Source organism: Saccopteryx leptura, chromosome 1 (genome assembly GCF_036850995.1).
Source record: "Saccopteryx leptura isolate mSacLep1 chromosome 1, mSacLep1_pri_phased_curated, whole genome shotgun sequence".
Taxonomy (NCBI): domain Eukaryota; kingdom Metazoa; phylum Chordata; class Mammalia; order Chiroptera; family Emballonuridae; genus Saccopteryx; species Saccopteryx leptura.
Window position 1 is genome coordinate 244,888,541 of NC_089503.1, and position 24,439 is coordinate 244,912,979.

Genomic DNA, 24,439 nt, shown 5'->3' on the forward strand with positions numbered 1-24,439 from the left:
GTGACAGGCCCCAATCGTTAACGGAGAACCAGAGCTGGCTTTTTTTTTTTTTTTTAAATGTGCCTTGACCGCGGGCCTTCAGCAGACCAAGTAACCCCTTGCTGGAGCCAGCGACGTTGGGCTCAAACTGGCGACCTTGGGTCTCGAACCTGGGTCTTCCGCATCCCAGTCCGACGCTCTATCCACTGTGCCACCGCCTGGTCAGGCCCAGAGCTGGCTTTTAAGTCCTGGCCACAGGGACAATAACCTCACAGGGTATGTGGAGCCATACCTAGCATCAAAAACACCAGTAGACCCAACATCTAAAATTCATACAAACATTTATTTTGTCCCTGCCTAGGGGTGGGAGAGAGGTTTAGGCACTGGGGTGGGGAGTGGGAGGGACTATGGGCCTTGACTGACAGCTCCCAGGTGAGGGCAGGGCTCCAATGGAATGTGTCCAGATGCCAGGACTAGGACCCTGGGGGCTGGGGCAGGAGCTGGCTCAGTTCCTGGAAGTCAAGGAGTCTGGGTGGGTTGGGGGAGACCAGTTCCCACCCAAACAGGCCAGGCCAGGTTGGCGTTTTGAGTCCTGGTGGCTGTGGAGGCACCAGCTGACTGCTCCCGCCCCCAACCCCCATTACCCCAGGAGGGAAGGCAGCACCAGGGTCTTATTCCTCCAGGTTGGGGAAGACAACCATGCAAGTCATAGGTTTAAATTAAAAATAATAAAAATAACAATACAAAATAAAAAAAGACAACCCCTGTCCAAATAAACCCATGACAAGCCCACCCAACCCACTGGACACTCTGACAGGTAAGGGGAGAAGAGCAGGTGGTCAGCCTATAAGGGTCACTGCTGGCGACACTAGCAGGCCTGGCTGATGTGCCAGGTAGGTGGTCCCAGCCTCTGCTGTCAGCAGCAGCAGTCTCCAGAAGACAGTGGTCTGGGCAGAGACAGGGAGAGCACAAGGGGCCACACAGGGGCTGGGGCTCCAGGTAGGTCTCAAGCTGGGTCCTGGAGTGCCACGCAACTCCTCCTGTGCTGATTCCGTGTCTTGGTGATGTGAACAGGGTTAGCTCTCGAGATTTATTGCACTGTTTTGGAAGAGGCCTGGGGCTAGAGGACAGGCCAGGGTAGCGGGAGGCGGGAGGCAGGAGGCAGGAGGCAGGAGTCAGGAGGGCAGGTGGGTGGGCGGCAGTCACCGCTTGGTCTTGGCATCTTCTCGAATCTTCCAGATCACCAGGTGCATGCAGGCGCTGGCATCCTCACTGGAGCTGTGCCCATCCACTGTGGAATGGGCAGAGGCTCAGGGTGAGCCAGTCCTGGGGTCCCACCCCACCCCCACCAAGCCCCAATGCTGTTCCTACCCACCCCACCCCCACCATTCACCATTGTCCTGGATGATCTGTCTGAGGTAGTCAGCCATGAGATTCCGAAGGGAGCGTTTGTAGGGGAGGCCCAGGCGGTGCGGGAAGAGCACAGACGTGTCTACCACAGTGTTGTGGATGACCTGTGGGAATGGCCAGCCTGTCAGAGACCTCAGGGTAGAGGGCCCCAGGAGAGCTGGGCCACGAAGGCACCCAGAGCCTAGGAGGGTTCCGGAGCAGCATGACTGGTCACTGTCCTGCAGCCCTACCCACCCTGTGAGGATAAAACCTGCGGGGCCAGGATACCTTCAAGGCCAGTAGGTCACTCTCCAGGCTGTGTCCAATGAGGATGGTATCGGCACTGAACATACTCAGCAAAACGGCCTGGACATCCCGGAGCGAGATGCTTGTGTCAGCAAGGTCAGCCTCAGTCACCCCTGAAAACCTGGGGAAGGAAGGAAAGGGGCCTTAGAGTGGCTGAGATGGTACCTGGGGTTCCAAACCCTGGAGCTGGGTCAGGGCCAGGGACATTGGACCGTGGTGGAGCATGCGGTTCCCACCCTGGGATCCCAGGTCCTTGAGAATCAGGCCGCACCTAGTGTTGTAGTCAACAATCTCGTTGTCCGGCTTGACGAAGGTGTCATAAACAACCTGCATGTTGGTGTCCACCACCGTGACACGTGTCAGCTCCAGGCCATATGTGGTGTAGGACTGCAGACCAGGAGGACATGGCTCAGACATGCCCCATGGCCTGCATCCCTCCCCAGGCACCACTGACCAGATACCTCCAGCTCAGTGCTCATGACAGGGATGTCCCTGGTTCCTGAGCCCCGCAGCAGAGGTGCTGGCCCTAGGCCAGAGACCTCTGAGGCCTCTCTAGGGGTCAAAGTGGCCATGAACCAGGCACCCTTCCCCAAAGCCTGCATTATGTGCAAGAAATCCACACAGCATCTGAGTGCAGAGGGGACCCTGAGTAAAGCCAGACGTGTCCACAGCATGTAGTGTGTGCCGGGGGTAGGGTGAGATCATCTACTTGGTAACAAGAGAAAAGTCCGTTCTAAGCAGATGCTGGCAAGGCTGGGAATGAGCCTTAGAGCAACAGACATAGCGCAACCCACAGGGAGGCAGACCCAACTGTTGTTCACAGCTCTTCTGCTCTTTATACTAAAACCTGCACTGGCCCAAAGCTTCAAGCAGAGGAGATGGGATAGCCCCACAGAGCAGCAAAGACCCCTGCAGCCTACAAGGGCCATGAGTCCTCAGCAAGTGCCTGTGGTCATTCAGATGACTCACCATTTCACAGTCAAGGGCATAGATTCCAGGGTGAGCATCTTCTGGAAGCTCTTTATCGAAGGTCTTCATGAACCCATCAAGGTTTTCTTTGCGGCCGTCCTGCACATGTTGCTGAAGGTGGGGAGGGGAAGAAAGGGGAGGGTGGCAGGCTTGGAGGGTGGAAAAGGAACCTCAGGAAAAGTCAATGAGGCCAAGTTCATGGGGCCAGGCTGGTGCTAGACATTTTCACGGAATGAGCTCCCCTTTCCATTGCAGAGAAACCAAAGGATAAGAAGAAGGCAGCTGAGGGTAATCTTCTCCAACCAGGACAGGGTAGAAGATTCCCAGGACAAGGAAGTATCAAGCAGGGCCCAGGACAGGTACCTACCTTCGCAACCTGGCAGCCAGTGGAGCCAATGGTGGCTGAGCAGCACATGTACTGAGTCTCCCAGCCACCAGCCGCTGAAAGGGAGATGGGGCAGAGGTCAGAGGCAGTACGACCACGCCTCCTGTAGGTTGTTGCTGATACTCACTTTGTCTGGGCTGGCAAGGGGTTCCCAGGAAAGTGAACCCCAGCCCTAGGTCAAAGGGCAGCCCCTGAAAGGCCAAGAATTCCAGCCCTATTTCTGGGGGGCACCAGGCCCTACATGGGAGAGAGGATTTGGGATAGGTGCAGCCCACTGACCCTGCAAGGGCCCATCCCCAGACTGGCAACAAGGACATGTATAGGCATGGGTCCCCTTGGGGTATGCCCAAAAGAATGCTGCATCCCAAGGAACCCTCCACATGCTCCCCAAAGACGCTCCGGGAGACGTGTGTGTCCCCATAGGTGAAAATCTGACTAAGTGAAAACAGCCACAGGACAAAACAAATCCTTTATCCCCAAATGCCATGTATTTCTACAAGCACTTATGTACTGAAGAAGAGCAAGGGGGGATGACGAGGTTGTGGGAAGCCTTTCTTTACCTGTGTCTAAATGTTGTGACAGAAAGGTCTTTACGTTATATTTGTCTTAAGTACAACAAAGGAAAAGAAAATTAAAAGGGGTTGGCCAGGGTCAGAGGGGAGAAGGGCAGGATCTCACCTCGGTTCCGGCGGAGCCGTCCCCAGTGGTAGTAACACTCTTCCTCACGCACACAGCGGCCCGAGGGGGACACAAGGTACTCAGTGCCACAGCGGCAGCAGACCCTGCAGGAGGCTGTCAGGTGCAGACAGGCAGATAGGGGGAAGGGTGAGAAGTCAGGCCAGTCCCATGGCCTGAACCTGTGGTTGCAGCATTCCCTCTACCCAGACGACCTTCCCTGTGCACCTTCAGAGCACAATGACCAGGCAACTCACAGTCTTTGGGCTGAGTCTTCTCCTCAGTGGTGAAGATGACAGCGCCCCCGGGCCGCTTGGGGTGAGGGAAGGGGTAGCCATTCTCCTTGAGCTGGTCCTCAGTGAGCAGGTACTCTTTGAGGCGGTTGTACAGGGCGGCCCCTAAAGATGACCAGGACAGGCAATCAGCTAACAGTGGGATTAGGGATGGTCAAGGGGTAGGAAATGGGTGGAAGACAGGGTCAAGGGTGGAGGGCAGGCACTGCGCTCCAGACTCTGGGGGAGCTGGGCTCACCTTTCAGATCTTCCACACGGGGGCTGCTGGGGCGGCTGAATGAGAAGCTGGTCTTGGCGGCCAACTTGCCCCCCAGTACTACCTCATGGGACACAACCTTCCGGCCACTGGTTTCTGGAAGCGGGAGGGGAAGAGTAAAGTAGGCTCAAACTCCCTCATTCCTCCCAAATGCTCCCCCACTTCCTCAGTGCCCTGTTTCCAGGATAGCCTCCCACCACCCAGAGTTAGGGGAGACCTGACCTCATGTGACCCTGGGCAAGTTACACTACCCCTCACATTAATTCAGCACCATCAGGCCTTGGGCTGCCTGGAAGCCCCTCTGTCTTCCCTCCACCTCCAACTCCCTGCCTAGGGGTTTTCACACTCATAGGGAAAGAATTTAACATGAGCTATAATGGCCATTTCACCCAGGAAGAATAGATTGAGGCGAGGCAGCCCAGCTAAGAACAGAACAGGGAAGCACCCGCTGATGGCTTAATGTATCCTCGAGAAGCACCATGAATGTCTTCTCAGGTTAATGTACAGGCAGGCGAGCTTTGAAGAGGTAGCCCCATTAGCAGGTGATTGGCCCCTCACTGGAGAGACCCAGCTCTCAGAGAGGGAGGGTGGTTAAGAGTGAGAAGAGGCTATTCTGAGGGCATGGGGCCAATGCCAGCTTAGATAGAGTCTGACAGCCGAGGGCCTTTTGTCTGAGAATCTTACAGCTCAGAGCAGCAGAAAGGCCAAGGGAGGGTCCCAGCCACCCACTGCAGGAGGTGTGGCTTCAATCTTATAGCTAAAACACCCAGGCTGCCCCGTCCTGTCGGACTTACTGCTGAGAACAGGCACAGTGCTGGGGACCAGGCCCCGCAGCTTTTTTAGGGTGTTCACAGCCACGTTCAAGTAGATGTTCTTGCTGGGGCTGCGGTCGTAAGCCACCTTCTCCTCATTCAGCGCCTAGGGATAACACTCCACTCAGCCCTGGATATCCCGACAAATGGTCCCAGCCCCTCTACCTAGGACCTGGCCCTGTACCCCACAGCCAGCTGGCCCTACCTCCCAGGGTCACCCACCTTCTCTATGGCTTCTTGGTTGGAGGAGCAGAACTTGAGACATTCCTCAATAAACAGGTTGAGATATCGTTGGCGGATGACGGTGGGGACTTTGCCCCCAAACTCTTTTGGGATAACAGGCTTCTTTAAACTCTGGAGGAGACACAGGAATAGTGGAGGGTGGCATGCCCCTGGCTAGTTGTCTGACACACTTTTTAGCACCCTCTCCATATAGGGTGGAGCTTACTGGAAACTGGGCCTTAATGACCACGGGGTCATCATGGGCTGGCTGGTGCCAAGAAATAACCACACCAGTGTTGACAACAGTGTAATGGCTCATGGCAATCTTGTCCTCTCTCCACTCAATGTTTCTGTAAATCAAAACTATAAAACTACTCTAAAACGTGAAAGGTGTGAATTAAAGAGAAAACAGGGAACGGGAAGAAGGGAGAGCCAGCCCGTAATGCTGAGTGCATCATAAGGGGGGTGCTCTGGCTGACGCAGGGAGGGACAGTTACCTGCAAAGATGGGCTGTGTGCCACACGCTTGGGGGTGATGGTGCTGGTGGTCTTGGACGCCATTCCTGACAGTGTGCGAGTCTTCAGGGGCTGGCTGCCCAGCTCGAGGCCATTGGGAGGCTGGCTGCTGCTGGCTGCGAGGGTCCTCTTGGCACCTGTAGGGGTTGGTGGCGGACAGGGGACATGAGTGCAGGAAGACAGCACACCCATCACTGAGCTGCAGAGCACTAGGCAGCTGCGGTCATTCAGCATCAGCAGAATGTACATCTCGGAGCACAGGGGGTAGGGCAATGGGTGGGAACATGGGCTGTGGAAGGACATTAGGCTCTATCTGCTTTTGGACAAGTCCATTGAAAGGGGGGACAAAAAAATAGGGCTGTGAAGGACGGCAGGTTGGTCTGGCAAGTGGCTGGGGGCTTGGATAGCCTCTGCCACATGTTCCAGCCCCTGACTCTGAAGCATTGATGTCTGAGAGAGGAAAGTTTTGGTTCCTGGACTGAGGACCAGAGGGTCTGGGACGCTCCAGCCTGGTCATTGTGATTCGGTCAGCCTGCCCACCACTGTCTTTGTGTTCTCCTCTCCCTTTGATGAAGTCACAAACCAGACAGTCTCCTGCCCCCAGGGTGGAGGGTGCCTCCTCTGGGGCTATTTCTGAGGGCTCCAGGTAAAGCAGTGGGGTTGGGGCAGGTGTGTCCCTGAGTGTGTGTGCAAGGGGACCTCTGACTAGCTCTGAGCCTGGGCTTGGCTCTGATGACAGGATAAGAGCAGATGAGGAGACCAAGGCACAGAGTGGAGGGCCCAGGTCTCTGGCTCCTGGGAGTCCTAGGCTAGGGTTGGCCTTGCAGGCCATACGGGAAGGGAGAAACATGCACTTTTCAGCTTTTAGGCTCATATGGATGAAGAATTTCCTGCAGGGCAAGTGTGCAGCTGCACCAGGTGGGTCTCCCAAAGCTTCAAGAGAGCTGTCGAGGCTCGGGAGAGCCAGGCAGTATTTAGGAATGCTGGCTGCCATAGCGGTGGCTATAGATGGCTGAATGCAGAAGGTGCAGATTAATGAAACTGTACCTGTCTCAGGATGCAATCTCCTTACTCTGGGCTAAATCACTGCTATAAACCCACAACCATGTCTGTCACTGTCAGGTTCTAATTCAACCTCTTTGGGGAGGGAGAAATCAGAGTCTGGACACACCAGGGAAAACCAGGGAAAGGCTGTGGACATTTGTACACGCAGGACCCCTACATGGAACCTGACCACCCACTAAGTTGGCTGTTTGAGTCTTTAAACCAGTAGCAAGGGCCTGACCAGGTGGTGGTGCAGTAGATAGAGCGTCAGATCAGGACACAGAGAATCCAGGTTCAAAACCCTGACATCACCAACTTGAGTGCGGGCTCACCAACTTGAGCATGGGGTCACTGGCTTGAGCGTGGGATCACAGACATGACCCCATGGTCGCTGGCTTGAGCCCAAAAGGTCGCTGACTTGAAGCCCAAGATTTGAGCCCAAGGTTGCTGGCTTGAGCAAGGGGTTACTCATTCTGCTGTAGCCCCCCAGTCAAGGCACATATGAGAAAGCAATCACTGAACAACTAAGGAACCGCAACAAAGAATTAACGCTTCTCATCTCTCCCTTCCTGACTGTCTGTCCCTATCTATCCCTCTGTCACAAAAACAAAAACAAAAGCAAAAAATCCAGCAGCAAGGACATTCCAGACTGGAACAGACCCCAGGGAAGCTGAGCCTACATCTGAGGCTTCTAGGTGGCTACAAAAGCCTGGCCTGCCACATTTTCTCAGCTCCAGCCACCACCACAGAGACACTCCCACTGTGTGTGCAGCCCTACTTTCAGACAAGGCTCCATTGGGAAGTGTCCCTCAGAGCAGGACGAGAGGCACAGTCTTCAGCTCCTCTCTCAGATTGAATGCACAGTTCAATTAGGGGCTGACACCCTCGGTTACACCCCCAGGTTGGCTCCTCCTTCCTAGCACTACTGTCTGAGGCCCAGTGACTACACTCAGACCAGTTCCCACCAGGTCACTGGCCTCCAATATCCCAGGAACCCGGGGGAGGCAAGGACACAAAGACCAGGCAGGGACAAAGCAAGAGGGCCACAGGGAAACCTCCAGGGCAGGGCCTTGGAGGAAGACAGGAAGCTAATGCTAACAAGGCTTAGGTCTAGCAGATAGACATCCCTCAGACTCCACAGCCAGCCCCCTACTCCCAACACCAAAGCCAGGAGAGGCCCAAGGCCGCCAGGCATCATGCACAGTCTACTCTAGCCTCTAACAGTTGAGAACACTTTCTCCCATTTTACAGACCAATACACTGAGGCCAGGCTGGCCTCTGCTCAAGGCCACGACTGCAAATACACTGGGAGCTTCACCTCCAGAGACCCCCTCCCGAGACCCCTGCTCTAGAACTCACCTGTAGCCAGGCAGGGGTTGGGGACGTGGGCAATCCTCCTCTTCTCTCCAGGAACTGAGATATGGATGGAGGATGGCTTCTCGGCCGGCTGCTGGGCAACCTGGAGCCAGCTGGCTGACTCCCTCTGAGCCTGCTGAGCCCGCTGGTAGCACACCTCTTGGGCAGTGGGGAGCCGGGTTGGGGGGGCCAGGCCTCTCCTCATGGGCTCTGGCTGGGTGATGAGAAATTCAAGGGCCTGACTATATGTGGGACGCACCCAAGGCAGGCTTCCCAGAGCAACAGGCTGATGGTAGGGCCACTGGCAGGGAGGCAGGGACTCCAGGGTCGGGGCTGGGCGGGATGCACCCCTCTCTGCCTTTAAGACTTGCCAATTCCCTGGTGGAAACCAGCTCAGCACTGTGATCCTCAAGCTCATGTTGTCCCACTTGCCCCAGGTGCCGATGTGGCCCTGCTCTCCTGGCCTCTGGCATCTAAGTACCCAGGCCATGCCCTCAGCCCTGATATAGACACAGGGTACGTGGAAATCCCTGCTCCTGATCAGATTGTCATGCTGATCCAATCTCACTTGATCTAACCTTCTCTGGAGTGAATTCCAGAATCCCAAACCTCCCTCAAGACTGAATCAACAGGAGGGAGCTCCAAGTGTAGAGCATAGGACCCATCCTCTGTCCAGCCCTCCCTGTGCCAGCTCACTGACTGCGCCACAGAGATCCGACAACCACTCCTGTCTTTGGGCCGTGGGAGGAAGCTAAGACTGAGAGGTCTGGCCACTTGCCCAAGGTCGCACAGTGCAGTTCAGAGTGAAACAGGGATCACGCAGTATGACCCTGAGGGAGGGCTCAACTGTATCTCACTCTCCCTGTTCTGGGCCCCACTGCCCCCAGCATGCAGCACAACACAGACTAGATGTGGGCGCCAGGTACTTCTCTGCCAGGACACAGGGAGAGCTGGACTGTGTCTGCCAAAGGAACCCATCAAACTTTGTTCCATAGACAGATTCCCCCTGCCACCCTCCAACCAGGACCCCAGAGGATCCTTACCTCCTTGCCTTGCTTGGAGAGATGAGAGATCCTCCTCTTTTGCCCAGGGAACAGAGTGGTCAGACCCAACTGCTCTTTGTCCTCTACTTTCTCTTCTTTGGGGGGCTAGAACACACATTCGTCCCTCAACAAGGCTCCCTCCCCTGGCCTCACCACCCATACCAACACAGTCAGCCTGGGAGTTAGGGATGGGATTCCCAGACCATAACAAGGAGTAGGGTGGGAAGGGCGGCTCCATATGAGATGCAGGTACTCAACTCCACCCAAAAAGGCACTCCCAGCCCCACCTTACAGGCGATGAAACAGACAATGCCCCCAGCCAAGGACCCTGGGTACTGGCCCAGTCCTGAGCCTACTTCCCATGCCTTGCTGGGGGTGAGTTCTGCAGATGTGCCCAGCCCTTCATGGACTAACTGCCTCCTCCTCTCCCTCCCTCATCTACCCACCTATACCTGCCACCCTGGCCAAGGCAGAGTTAGGAATGTGGGAATCAGACCTGGCCAGGTAGCTCTGTAGGTGTCATCCCAAAACAAGTTTGTGAGTTTGATCCCCAGTCAGGGCACATACATGAAGCAACCAATGAACACACAACTAAGTGAGACAACAAATGGATTTCCCCTCACTCCTCGTCTCTCTCCCTTCCTCTGTCTAAAATCAATCAAAAAAAAAAAAAAAATGTGGGAACCAAGGGTAGGAAATCAGTATTAGCTGGCAATGCCTCAAAGGGATGTGAACAGGGTGGTGCTAAAGGAACAAGGAGCCCAGGGTTGGACTCTGAGACCCCACAGAGAATCTGCAGTTTTGTGACCTGGCCAGGCAGCTCAGTTGGTTAGAGCGTCATCCTGATAAGCCGAGGTTGCAGGTACATACAAGACACATACAAGAATCAACCAAAAAATACATAAATAAGTGGTACCAAAAAATTGGTTTCTTTCTAACATCAATTAAAAAAAAGAAACAAAAAAGCAGGTTTCTGTGCAGGGGACTGGTATGTCCTGTTGTTTAAAGCAAGCTCCCTCTGGTGGCTGACATGGGAACAGGGACCAAGAAGACCCAAACAGATTAGAGCCAGCAAATTTTGGGAGGGACGTCCAAGGAGGAAAGGGAAAGGGGCTAGAACAGGGAGGGGGTAGGGAAGAGGGAAGAGGGAAGAGAGGAGAGGAGAGAGAGGAGAGAGAGGAGAGAGGAGAGAGAGGAGAGAGGAGAGAGGAGAGAGGGGTAAGAAGGGACAAGGGAAGAGGGAGACAATGGATAGAGGGGAAGAGAGAAGGTAGTGGAAGGAGGAGGGACTGGAGGAAGAGGAGCTGAAAGGAGAGGGACTAGGGAGAAGGAAAGAAACTGGAAAGAGGGGGAGGAGGTTGGGGGTGCCCGATACAGCACTACCTGACACTTTTGGATGCTGCCACAGAAGCCCCACAGGGCAGGCCAGAATCCCACCAGTGGGCCATAAGCCAGCATTCTTTTTCTGGACAGGATGCAAAGGGGCAGTAAGCAATCACCAAGGGTTCCTGAATTTTGGACAAGAGGCTGTCTCCATCTGGGTGCTGAGATTCTAGTCACAGGGATATTCCAAGGACAGAGAACCAGCCGTCTTCCTGAGCCCAGCCCAGACTCTCACCTGCTGGGCCAACCGGCCCCTGTCCTCTGTCTTTACACAGGTGGATTCATTGAAAATGCGCAGGCATTCCTCCATGGGGTCAGAATCAAAGTCAACCTCCTTCTCCAGGGCAGAGTAGTCCACATCTGTGCCTGCTCCTGAGGATGAGGGGGAAGCTGGGCAAGGCGAGGGGTGTGAGGAGGCTTTGAAGCGCTTGCGTGGCCCTCGTGTGGCTGAGAGGCCCAGGCTAGAGTCCGAGTCAGAATCCGAGCTGGAGCTGAGGTCAGGGAGGGCAGGGGGACGCAGTCCAGGTGCCATGGGCCCTGGGTCTTCGTCCTCACTCTCATCCCCAAAGAGGTCTGCATGGCTCAGGGTCCGCTTCTGCAGCTTGGGGCCAGCCTGGGAGATACCCTCATCCAGAGAGTGGGCCTTCCGCTCCACCAGCTTCCCAGGTGGGGTCTTCCCACCCATCCTGCCCGACAGCTGGGGGGCATCCCCAAGAGTGGAACTGGAGCTTAGCTGGTCAATCTGACCTTTCCCTGAGCTGGCCACTAAGGTGGCCAGAGATGGCTTTTTCTTGGTCCCTTGGGGCCGCTCTGCCCTTTGATGGGGGCTGCTGGCCTTCGAGCCCCTCTTGTCCACACAGGGCTTCACAGCTGGCCTCCTGTGTTCTCTGTTCTTACCCCTGTCTGTTATCTGGACACCATCCCTGGGGCCAGGGGCCAGTGAAACTCCATTTTTCTTCTTCTTGGATCTTCCCTTCTTGGGGCCACTGCATTCTTGTGAGGCCCTGGCTGGGGTGGAGCCAGTCTTGGCCGGGTACGTCTCACTAGGGCCCTTGGGAGGTTGCCCAAGGTCCCCCACATCGTACTGCACGGCCATCTCCTTGGTCTCCCGAAGGCTGCCCTCCTCAGGCTCCTGGGCCTCCCTAAAGCCCGGCTTGCTGAGGCCTTTGCACTTGGACCCTGCCTGGGCCTCCTGGGGGCTGGCAGTGGCAGGCCTGTCCCCAAGGGCTGTGGAAACATCATCATCTGAGTCAGAGAACCTGGCATCGCAGCCACCAAAGGGGTCACAGGGCTTCTTGAGTGCAGGTGTGTAGGGCTCACTGCTGCCACGGGAGCCCCGGGTCCGCTTGGGGGCCCGGTCATCCTTGGAGCTTGCCCTGCTGAGCAGCCGAGCAGAGAAGTTAGACAGTGGGTCATATTCCAGGTCAGTGGACGGCTTGGAATCATCTACTACATACTTGCTGCTAGAGACTGGGCGGCTGTACCGCCGGGGCTGACTCACAGCCTTGGGAATGTACTCCAGGGAACCGCTGCCTCCTCCACCATGGCCCTGGGCCGGGTCCAGGGAGGCCAGCAAGTACTTGCTGCCCAGCTCAGCAGGGCCAGCTAGTGGGGTGGGGTGGTAGCTAGTATTAGGACTCAACAGGCCTCGGCCAACAGGGTTGTAATCAAAGGACAGTGGGAAGGCATCCTCATCCAGGCTGGTAGCAGGGCCATGGGGTGGCAGGGTGGGGTCGCGGGCTGTTTCCAGGAGCTCCTGGTACCGTCGCTGCTCTATCTCCACCTCAGAGCGCACGGCCTCAATAGCTTGGTTGACCAGCTCCAGCTCCAGGATGTCTGAGTGGGGCTCATCCCCTCTGCCCAGGATGCCATTCTCCCTCTGTGCCGGGAGTTTGGGCAGCTCAGGGTTGTACGGGTCATAACCAAGCCCTGGAATGGTAAGAGGGAGGAAATAGCGGTGAGCAGGCCTGTGAAGTAGTGACCAATACGAGCCAGCAACCAGCCACTGCCTTGATCCAGAGAACTGGCTTTGGGGAACCTAGTAGGAACCAAACCTCCAGCAGACCCCCACCAAGGTTCAGTGTGCACAGCAAGAATTCCAGAGCACTTCTTCATGCAGGCCCTAGCCTACAGAGGCTGATAGGTGGGGTGAGGGGTGTAGAAGAACCTTGGGCTGAGAGACATAGTCTCCTGGGTCAAGAGACTGGCATGACCCCTGGAACAACAACTGAAAGAGGTGGATACTTGACAGATAAGACCATAAGATCCAGAAGCCGGGGTGAGATGGCAGTAAGAGTCCCACTGGACACACCTACACCAAAGCCACCCCACACTGCTTCCTGCAATGGGGAGCTAGGAGGATGAAGGAGGGGCCTGACATCCAGGCAGGTCAAAGGGCACAGAGATATTTGACAGGATAAGATGGGAACCTGTTCAGAGCTCCCTGGTTCAGGGTTGAGGGTTAGAGTAGAGCAGACATGCCCACACAACAGGTCTAGGCGTGCAGGCCTCTGTCCCACACCTCTCTGCAGGAAAGTCTGCTGGGCTGTGTGTATACAAATGAGAAAATAGAAATCACTAAGTAGCACTGTGGACAAAGGATACCCCCACACTTTTAACGGAAAACGAGGCAAAAGGCAATCTATGGGGTGATTCCATGGGTATAAAAAAGGAAAAAGTACATGCCAGAGGTCAGCACAGCCCAAGTGCCACCAGTGTTGGCATGAACCTCAAGGACTCCCTTATGGACAGAGATGCAGATATCTTCAATTAAATGTGAGAAAATAACACATGACACTTTGAGAAAGGAGTAATATACATATTCACATATACCAATTTACCACAAATATTCCAGAGTTTATATGTTCATCACTAGATAGTCTATCAGACATAACCCTGCAGCATCTCCAAAGAAAAGGCCAATAAAGATGCCCTTTGGTTGGAGAATGACAACTGATTCTCCCAGAGCTTCCAGGAGCCAGCCTGCCCATATGTGGACTTAGCCCATGAAAGCAAGTGTGGACCTCTGGTCCTCAGGACCAGCGGTTCTCAACCTGTGGGTCGCGACCCCGGCGAGGGTTGAACGACCAAAACACAGGGATGAGAGGATTGAGAACCGCTGCTCAGGACTGTCAGAGAATCCATCTGTGCTGCTGGAAGGCCCCCAGGGTGTGGTGACTTGCCATAGCAGCCCCAGGAAACTCACGTCACCTTATTTAGGGAGATGTCCATTTGGCTGGCTGCCCACCGGTGACAATCTTTGCAGGGGACAGTGACTGGGCCTGGGCTGCCTTTGGGGAGGGGATGAGAGAGGGAAGGGTTTATTGTAGATGTGTAGTCTGGCTTTTAACTTGGATACAATTTTTGAAATTATAGTATATTTGGAAAGGAGAAAGGAAGCATGTACCTATGCTTTAGACCACAGAGGACATGCCAGGGCTGGGCATGGGAGACAGGAGGTAAAACGACAGAGGGCCGAGTGCCAGAGGCAGACCAGGTTTCAGGGGCTGTCCTTGTGCGGCATTCAAGCTGGGAGAAGCCACTCCATGTCTCCCATATCAGAGCTGAAGACACTTGGGTGTAAGGACCCAGGGTCAAGACTCACAGGCTCTCTGCCCCCATTGAGGGACAAGGTAAAGGGACCATCCTGAGGAAAGGCTAGAGAGCCCAGCAGCAGGATCGAGGGCACCCTCCTAGCCCCACCCTGACCCAGGATGGACTCCTTCACACCAAAGGCAGACCCACTCCAACCCCGCACCCACCTGTATGAACAGATAGGAGTTAATGCCCCTGCCTATCCCCCAAGCCCTGGCTGCCAACAGAGCCCAGGCCAAGGCCACCAGCCATTAACTAGGATCACTTACTGGGCCTGTCTACAGAGGGTTGCACTGGTCTCTAGCAGGGGGGGGGGGGGGCGTGAGGGGGGGTGGATGAGGGACTCCAGCCCAGTCCACCTCACTCCCTAACCTCCCTCCTTTGGTTAAGATGGCTCCTGCCCCACCCTGCCTTCCCTGTGGGGTATTGGAGCAAGGGCCCACCTATTAGGAAGGCTCTCCCCCTGGACAACTCAGCAGGACCAATGGATGGGGGTCAGGACCCATGCAAAGCCCACAAACGGCCACAGGCAAATCCACAGATGCCTTAGCCCTTCTCCAAGGTCAGGAGGTCAGAGTACGGAGCCTAGGGATTTTCAGCCTCTTTGGATTTGAAGGGTTTTCTCCAAGGAGCCAGTGCTTTGGAAGACAGGTGGAGGAGCCACTGTGCCCTGGGAGAGAGGTAGGAAGGTGGCAGCCCTGCAACATTCCTGAGACCACCTGGCCTCACTGGCTCCAGTGGACCAGAGGCAGAGCTGTGGCTTTGTCAATGAGAGACTGTATTGGCATGTCTCCTTAGGGCTATTACACATGCTCTACCCCTTCCATTTTCCAGGCAGCCCACAAACTCAATTGTCAGATGGAAAGGGCAGTGCACTGGGGGATCTGAGCCACTCACTCTGAAAGGATGCGGCTCCTGGCTCTACCCAGCCCTGGATCTGAGCACCCATGAGCTCTGCCAAGATGGGACATTTTCAATCCCAAATGGAGGCTGTCTCCCTGTCCTACCCACTACACCAAAGAGCAAAAGAAACTGCCCAAGGTGGGCCTGTGTCAAGGTCCTGATCCTGCCCTTCTGGGCCTCAGTTTCCCCACTGGTATCATAAGGCTGTATCACCAACCTGAGGTGCTCTAGACAGATCTGGGAGCTTCCAGGGGTTCTGCTATAGCCCTGAGGCTTAGAAATAAGCACATAGGAATAGAGCTCAGCTCCCGAGGCAGACATCCCCTGAACCCAAGATTATCTGAGGTTTGGGGAGCACAAGTACAGAAGGTACTTGTTCATGCCATCTAGCTTCCTGCCCCACCTGCCTTGGAGGACCAGGTGCCTCATGTGATCTGTCAGAATCAGAAAGGTTCCAAGAAAAGGTTTTGTAAGCTGCCCGATACCCTACGGATACTGCCCACCCACTGATGGGAGCAGTCAGAAGGCAACTCAACAGGTGACCCTTGAGGTCTAGAAGGGCCACAGGCACCTTGGAAGGAGTCCTCCAATTATTGGGGATTAATTTGGATAGAAGAGAAGAGTGCTCATTTGCGCTGTTCACACCAGTAAGCATGCCTCTGTTAAGAAAGATTAATTGGGCCGTTTATCAGAAAAGAGAGCCATCTGGGGATGGCTGAGAAAGCCCCCTAAAGGCCCAGACCAGGGAGTTACACCTTGAGAAAACCACAGGCCTAATTCCTGCCCCCTACTCCAAGGCAAGGGATGGGCCAGCTTCTGCTCAGTTCATGAGACACCAATGAGGTAAAGTGCATATCAGGTGATCACTTGAGGGGTGTCCCTTGGGAAGGCCCCTTGCCAGGTTGGGGAGGGGGAAAGATAGGGAGCAGCCCCGACAGCTCACCTTCCCCTGGTCACTCGTGTTGACTTTGTGTACCCAGCACCACACACCCACAGGAACCTGGCCTGGCTGAAGGAGAAAGCAGCTCCTCTCCTGGTTCCAGCATCACTGGCGGCTCCCCCAGTGACCTCATCCCCCCTTGGACTCTCTGATCATCAGCTTCTGGGACAGACGTCTGGCACAGCAGAGACCAGGCCTCTTCCCCCAGTTTCTGGGGCTGTGGACAATGAATGAAAAACCTGTATGGGCTGGGGCATGAGCTTGGGGAAGAACACCGCCAAACTCCAACAGGCTGACCCACAAACAAGACAGGCACAGGCCTTCCTTGGTCCTTGCAGCCACCTCCAACCCCTCCAGATCTTTTCTCTGCCAAAACACCCTTCCCCCTCTGGCCCTGTCCTGGCTTCTCCTCCATGCTCCAACAACACCCTCTGTTCCAAAGACCACAGGTGCCCTTCCCTAACCGCTAAACGTGAAATCAATGACAAGACATCGAGTGTAAAGACCCCACTTGGGGAGGACATGATCCCACCATCTCTGGCTTCTGAAGGCCCAGCCATCACCCACCCTCTTCTCTCCCCAATCCATCCAAGGACTGAAGATAAATGCAGGACTGCAACAGGGGTCCCCCAGCTTTGCATCTGTTAAGACATCAACATGGACTCCTCCAACCCTGGTGCAGTCATAGCCTACTGATCCACCCCCCCACCCCCAGCAGGGGTGCTAGGGACACCAGGAGACACAGTCCTGCTGCACAGGAGATAAGCGGAGACACGAGGACTACTCATGATGGAGTAACTAGACTCAGTCAGGATGGCAGAGGCCTTGAGATGGAGCCCGGAGACTAAGGACATTCCCTAAGGCTGCAGTGGTGGAACAGGTATTAGGGAAGGTGGAACAGGGCTGGAGTGCTCCACGCTTGGGGTTTTTCTGGGTAATGGGATCTGGCAAACAGTACTCCTGAAGGCTACCCCAATGGAAGGCAGAGTAACTCCCCAGGTCCTAAGAGGGACTGGCTACTTCTTCTCAAGCCATCTCTTTGCTACTGGGGGCCTCCTCTCATCCCTACTCCTAGACATTAGGACACCCCACTGGTAAGGCCAGGAGCCTAGGGATGAAGGTACCTGGCCACCCACTCATTCTGAACCACAGGAGAAAGCCCCATGCTGCCCAGGGCACCCCAGACACCTGGAGAGAGAACATATAGGCCACCAGTAATGTGCTACCAGATATACATGGGGACATTTGAAACATGCCCCTGCTGAGGCTAGCTGCACCTAGAGGAGTAGGTCTGGAGTCCTCTTCCCCACTTGGCAGAGTCCACACCTGCCTCTGTGGTTGATGACAACACTGGAGGACCTGGGATGATGGTTTGAGGCTCAGACCCCCTACAGCCTCCCCTAGTGCCCCTCAGTTCTAGTCCCACCTGGGAAACAGTGCAAGTCCAGGGTCTCAGTGCAGGTGGCACCACATAGCCACCTCCAGGGGAAAAGACAATCCCACCAGACCTGGGACCACCACCAAGTCCATTCTCTCTGCACCCTGGCATCCATCATTACACCAGCTGCTGGACAGCCCTGCTCCCCAAATCTGGATCCCGGGGCCAGCCTGCCCTCTAAACACCCACAGACTACGCTTCAAAATATACAGGACAGTATAAAAACTCAGGGAAAAATCTAGAGCGGCAGGCTGCAAGGGCAAAGATGGGCACCCTGGGTGTGGGGTGAAAGGCGGACTTTTCTCCTTTGCACTTGTCTGTGCTCACAGTCCATGACAGCATGAATATTTTAATGGGCCCAACCAAGAAAGCCTCAAAATAGTGTTGCCACTCTTTCTGGGACTGGTGCATCACTGACTTCCCAAACATACGGTTTTTCTACAATGAGTGATTCTGGGGTCGTCTCCTTCATCACACAGGCTCTCAGGAGTGTTTTGCCCTGCCCCCCAACCCCTGCACAGAGACCCAGCGACTCAGAGCACCTTTCAGATGTTCCAAGTGAAGTCAGGTGAAGGTGCACCCCATCCAGGAAAGACAGAGTGCTGTGCTCCTACAGGCAGTCCCAGGATGTAGGACCAAGGCGAGGGGGGAGCCAACTGCAACCCCTAAGAAAGAGTCCACACACAGGGGTTACACATGAGCACAGTGGCTTTTATTACTTGACTTGCAGGCAGGTGCTGGGGAGGGGGTGACAGAGGGCTAGCTCCTGAAGCAGTGCTCACACCCTGCTCTATGAGGGCCCTCTGGACCACACTCCCAGAGGAGGGGACACCAGTCTCTCCAGACAAGAGACTGTGATGTATGACTGTCAAATAGGCAGGGATGGATCTGGCCTCTAGGACACAGAGGGACAAGCATCACCAGAATGTGCCTGGAGTGACTGTGGTCCAGTGCCCTCTGGACATGCCCTCCCCATCACCTTCCAGGCTCTGCCTCCTCCGTCTATCAGCTCAACATGCTGAGCCCCTGGTTTCTCTCTGCATGCCTGAGCTAACCAGTACAAATGTCTGCAAAGGTCTATAGGATGAATGAATTGATGAATGAATGAAATACCGACCAAAAGCCATGGGCCTCTCAATGCCTGGAGCACGTCCACTCCCAAGGACACAGGCCTCTGTCATGATCAGTAGAGACAGTCCCTTCAGGACAGACAACTCCAAGTAGCCACACAGCAAGGTTAACCGGCTCTGAGTCCCCCCATCTCCCCATCTTTGGGGCAGACCAGCTGGACCGCAGTGGCACTCTCATGGCCTGTACTAGAAAAGGACAAGTTATAAGTCAGTGTGACAATGGGAACCCTATCAAAACTGCCAGGGATAGAAGTGATGCTGGGGACAGCTTCTTCTTCCCCTCCTATGCCCCTCCAAACCACAGAGCACGAGAATATCCCAGGCCTTTCAGTGCGCTATCTCCCTGCCCAGAATCCTAGACTGCTGCCAGCCTTCCAACCTATTTCTAATACCAGGTAGAACTCCTACTCATCATTCAAAGCCCAGCTCAGTAACCATGTGCATGGGGACATGCACCTGCTTCCCTACCACCCCATGTGCCAATTGCTCTCTGTCTCCGGATTCTGGCCTATATCTGTGATGCTGGACACACCTCCTTTGCTTCCAGATATGTACTGAATTCACAAAGACCCAGAAGAGCTCTTATGGAGGGCCCCAGGGCAGCTCCTGCTTTTACAGGTGACATGAAGGCCTGGATGTACCTACATGCGTGGGTACAGGCTAAGGTCACAGCTTGTGAAATGGCCAAGTCCCACTCCTCAGAGCACTCAGGGTCTGGGCCCCCCATCATCTTCCTGTCCTGTTCTCCTCCAGCAAACTAAAACAGCAATCGGGAGGGCAGTTCCCCCATGAATGCTCCTTGGCCTTTTCAATCCTGCCTGCCACCAATGTAGCTCCACTGACAGGCAATCCACACAGCCATCTCCAGAAAACCCAGTGCCTAGAGGTAGCCACAGGACCAATCTCCCCAAAACTTCTGGCACACATGCCTGCTTCCTCAAACAGTGCAGGCTAACTACTGCAGGTACTCCTGAGGTCCTGGCCACCACCAAGGAGGAAAACGGTGGCCAGGAGATGCCTTCATGAATCTCAGTCCAAATATGCCCACACTGGCCTGGACCAGCCTCTCCCTCAATACTTAATTTCATTCTGTTCCACTCTCTGTTGTGAATCAGATCACAACAGTCAGACTGCTGCACATGTACAGCTCAAAGAATAACAAACCCAACTCCTGAGAACCTACCGCTCAGCTCCTACTGCTCAGCTTACAAACTATCTGCTGGAAAATACTTGTAAAGGGGGTTCTGGGGGGGAGGGGGAGAGAAGCAAAAGCAGGAAGAAGGGTTGCTGCAGCTCAGCATCAGATGGAGAGGAGGCACGCTGCTATTTGTTGAGGCCTGGTTTGCAGAAGAGATAAATGAGAGGCCAGGCTGCCCCCTCCTGGGCCGGCTCTTTGCACAATACAAAACGAAGCCAAAACGCCTTCACTAGGGTCTCCACACCATTGCAAGGGCTGAAAATCTGTTGGGTACTCCACCTCCCCTCTAGAGCCCCTGAAGAACTTGGGGGGCCACACCCAAGCCCCATGCAGTGGTCCCCCAACCCTAACCAAGGTTCTTAGACTCCTGTGCCTCTAGCCTCTGGGCCTGAGGAACTAACAGAGGTGGAGTTTTCAGGGTCTGTCATCCCCACAGGCCTTGGCAGCTCACCCATCCCATTCCAAAATACACAACAGGCCAGTGCTAGGACACTGATCATGTCAGCACTACTGACATTTGGGGCTGATAAATCTGTGTGTAGGGGAAGGGGCCATCCTGGGCACAGTGCGGTATTAGGCAGCATCCCTGGCCCCCACCCACTGAATGCCAGCAGCACCCCTTGTTGTGACCACCACAGACGTGCCCAGACATTGCCCCAGGTTCCCTCGGTTGGGGAGTGCAGACTCCTTCAAGTAAGAAGCTGATGCACAGATAACATGCACCACCTGCATAACACATTCATGTCCCTCCTAGTACAGCCCCCTTCCCTAGCTCCTCCATGTATCCCAGCCACTCACCACCCACTTTCATACAGCCTGAGCCCAGGCTGTGGGTCATTTGTCAAAGCCTGAGCCCAGAATCTCACTGCTCTACTGATCAGCACTAAGCAAAGAATCCTAAAATACCCGAGCCTGGATCTCGGTGAGAAACAGGTTTTTACAGCTCCCAGACCATCTGGAGGGGCTGCCTGGTGTGGAAACCACAGACCAGGAATGGCCTTACTAAACAGAATCCAACGTAATCAGTGTGGCAGGATCACAACTTTGGTGAAAAGACACAAAGTCTTTTGTCTTTAAGGCTGAGAGGAAGGAAAGCAAGCTGACAGATGGGAGACTTGGGACAACATACAAAACATTTTTCTTTTGGCTTTTTGGTACTCTTCAATGTTTTTTAAATGAGCACCATCTAAGTTCTGAAAAAAACTTATTTTAACAGAGGGATCTGTGTGAGGCAGAAGCACAAACAAACCCAGGTTTGTTTTATCCGTGAAACAGCTAGTGCAAGAAGTGAACTCAGTGCTGGTGACATTTACAAAAAGAGAACTGCTTTGACAACCCACAGCACCTTTACTCTAATCCACCTTTACAGAAAAAACAAGAACAACAAAACAATCACCCACCCTGCAGCAGTGAAGGCCCCTCCTCTGGGAGGCCTCAGGCTTCAATCTCAGGAGGCTCATAGCCCCAGTTCCCTGAGGGGGTCCCTGGGGGGCTGGAACCACACCTGTACACAGAGCTTCCATGGAAGGACATAGAGGTGATGCTTAAAAAGGCAGCCTCAGCAAGAAAAGAATAATCTATGACCAGAGGTTATTAACATCTCAGCTCAAATCTCACACCTCCTACAAGAACACCACCACCCCCCCAGATCTCTCCCAGCTGTCACCAAACCCTGCTATGACCGTGACAATCACCACTATGATACCTAAAGAAGCAACTCAGGCCCTGGCAGAGTGGCTCAGTTGGTTACGGTGTAGTCCCAACTTGCCAAGGTTGCAAATTCCATCCCGGTAACGGCATATACAAGAAACAACCTGTGACAACATGAATAAGTGGAACAACAAAATTGATGTTTTTCTCTCTCTCCCTTCCTTTCTCTCTGAAATTCAATAAATAAAAATAAAAAATAAAGCCCTTGCCGGATAGCTCAGTTGGTTAGAGCATTGTCCCAATATTCAGAAGTTGCTGATTCGATTCCCCGTCAGGGCACACACAGGAACACTGATGTTTCTGTATCTCTAAAATCAATAATAAATTTAAAAATTAAATTAAAAATAAAAAAGAGAAAAAGAGAAGCACGTCCAATAATGTTCTCTGCTCAAAGCAAAGCAGGGCTGGGAGCCTATCCCCCTCCGGTCCCTGTCAGGTGGGTCTGACTCCTTCCCTATGCAGTCGCGACTGACAGCTTGACACACAGTAGGTGCTCCTAAGTAAGGCACAGTCGGGGAAGTAGCGCAGAAATAAACAAGGGCTGTCAGAGGCACTTAAAAGGTCCGGGTAAGCGGCGGGCACAGTCCTCCCTCCCCAGGAGTTCAGATGCGAATTAGAGTAGGAGGAATCCTGGGGCCTGCTAACCAATGTCAGCCGGGATCGCTTCCCGAGTCCCGCGCTCGGACTGCATTATCTCACTCCACCCTCGTGTGACACCCCTCGAAGGGCATGTTTTCCCGTTGTTTACGTTTTACACATGTGGAAACGGAGGCTCACAGAGATCTCGGGACTTTAGCCGGGCCCTGAGGTGGGTGGTCCCGGTCCTGACTGGAGGGACGTTGCCCGCGAGTGTGTGTGTGGGAAGAGGGCTGGGACGGGAACGAGGACCGGAGAAGCGCCGGCGGTGGAGTCCAGGCCCGGGGCGAGGAGCCTAGCCCGGGAAGAACGAGCGGGCTGGCATTACCTGCTGCGGGGGGCGCCGCTCCGCCGCCGCCGAGCGCGCCCGGGCCCCGGGCCCCGCGGTGCCGAAAGTGACAGTAGGGCCGCCGGCATGGACCCCCGGGCGCCCCAGACCAATAGGGGCAGTCGATGGCCCGGAAGAAGCCGGTGGAGCGTAGCATGATCAGTCCCGTGGCAAGGCCCCGACCCGGAGCCGCCCAGGTCCCAGACCGGGTCCCTCACTGGTGCCGTGGTCGCCTCCGCCCGCGCCTCACAAACCCCGATGCCGCCATCTTGCTCAGAGGACCCCAGAGGACCCCGGGGCGACGCCGTAAAGCCCCGGGGAGTGGCTGTCCACAGCGCGCCCGATCAGAAACACCTAATCTCGCGGGATCGAGGCGGGTCGCGAGCCCGTGGACCGGGACAGGCAGCCACGAGCGATGAGGTGGGAGATGCAGACCGTATTACCTGAGGTTTCTGCCGGCCTCTCTGGTGCCGCTTCCCGGCCTTCCGCGGCGACTGGAGCATCATCTTGAGGCCAAAGCCCCTGTGGTGCCTGGGTTGCCCACGGTGCGCCTGACCAAAAAAGCTCCTCAGGGCTGGTATATGGCTTATTTGCATTTAATTTGTGTATATTAGCATTTTCCTCCAATACGCCCTCTGCTGGACAAATGAGTCCTGTACCTGTACCCAACAATCCCAATGCCCGAGTTACTTCACACTCTAAAATTCAGTGATTGATTTCTCCCACCTGGACTCTTGTCAGCAGTGTAATAATCCCCAGGTCCACAGAAGTCCTATTCTCATTCACTCATCTGTCTACCAAATACTGAGCGCCTGCTCTATGCCAGCTGCCGTACATGCTATGCTGAACCGTATTTTGTTTATCCATGCATCAGATGAGGGACATTTGGGTTGCTTTACGTTTGTCTATTGTGAATTGTGCTACTATGAACACGTATGTAGGTATAGTTGATTAAGTACCTTTTCTTTCAGTACTCGTTTTTATTTTTTAGAGGGAGAGAGACAGGCAGGAAGGGAAGAGATGAAAAACATCAAGTCGTAGTTGCAGTACTTTCCGTTGTTCCTTGATTGCTTCTCATTCATGCCTTGACCACAGGGGGCTCCAGCCAAGCCTGTGACCCTTTGCTCAAGCCAGCGACCATGGGATCATGTCGATAATCTCATGCTCAAGCCAGTGACGTTAGGGTTTCGAACCTGGGACTTCAGCATCCCGGATGTACAGTCTATCCACTGTGCCACCACCAGTCAGGCTTGTTTTTAAAATGATATAAATTTGTTGCCCATGTTTAGAATGGGGTGATGTCACATAAAAATTGTAATCCCCAGCCACTCTATGAATTGTTGGTGACACTGGGCCCACCAGCTGGCAATTGCCATGGACCCCCGTGTGAAGGGGGTGAGGGGTGAGGGGTGTGTCTGTTCAGGTCCCCCTTCTCCCAGCCCACCTCTCTCCTTACTTCAGCCACCCAGCCCCAGGGCATTTGAGATTGAAACTCCTTGCCCAGAGATCTCACCACACCTCCCCACCACCAACAAAAGGGTTGAGTCTAGCTAGTGACAATGTTAGTGCAGTGAAATGAGGTCATCCTTGAACTCACACTAGTAAGGGCTCCATTCATACTCACTGGCCTTAGCCGTTCATTCCACAAATGTTTACCAAATATGTACTCCATGCCAGACACAGTGCTAGAAACATTAGTGAACAAAGAAAAGACCCCACCCTGATGGAGGTGACATTCTAGATCAGGGGTCTCAAACTCGTGGCCCACGGGCCACATGCGGCCCACCGCGGCCCGCAGACTAATCCACGAAGTTCAAAATATTTTGGATAAAATTAAGTAAGCCTAGGGGCCTACTTGTATTTTTCATTTCTCTAGCATCCTAGCTAGATATTAGCTTAGTTAACAGCAGTTGTGATGCGAACTACAGTTTCTGG

At 54.4% G+C, this 24,439-nt stretch overlaps 1 protein-coding gene across 1 annotated transcript; it reads right to left on the minus strand.

The window, feature by feature from the left end:
* Positions 1–334: 334 nt before the first annotated feature.
* On the minus strand, positions 335–22,775 carry REXO1 (RNA exonuclease 1 homolog). The gene is made up of 16 exons (XM_066342579.1): positions 22,505–22,775; positions 10,863–12,556; positions 9,245–9,349; positions 8,205–8,415; positions 5,784–5,938; positions 5,287–5,418; positions 5,047–5,170; positions 4,235–4,348; positions 3,961–4,101; positions 3,707–3,820; positions 3,011–3,084; positions 2,644–2,754; positions 1,946–2,061; positions 1,657–1,795; positions 1,373–1,493; positions 335–1,270 (listed from the first exon to the last, which is right to left on the minus strand). The coding sequence occupies exons 1-16, from the start codon at positions 22,659–22,661 to the stop codon at positions 1,182–1,184; spliced, it is 3,597 nt and encodes a 1,198-aa protein (XP_066198676.1). The 5' UTR covers positions 22,662–22,775; the 3' UTR covers positions 335–1,181.
* Positions 22,776–24,439: the final 1,664 nt, after the last annotated feature.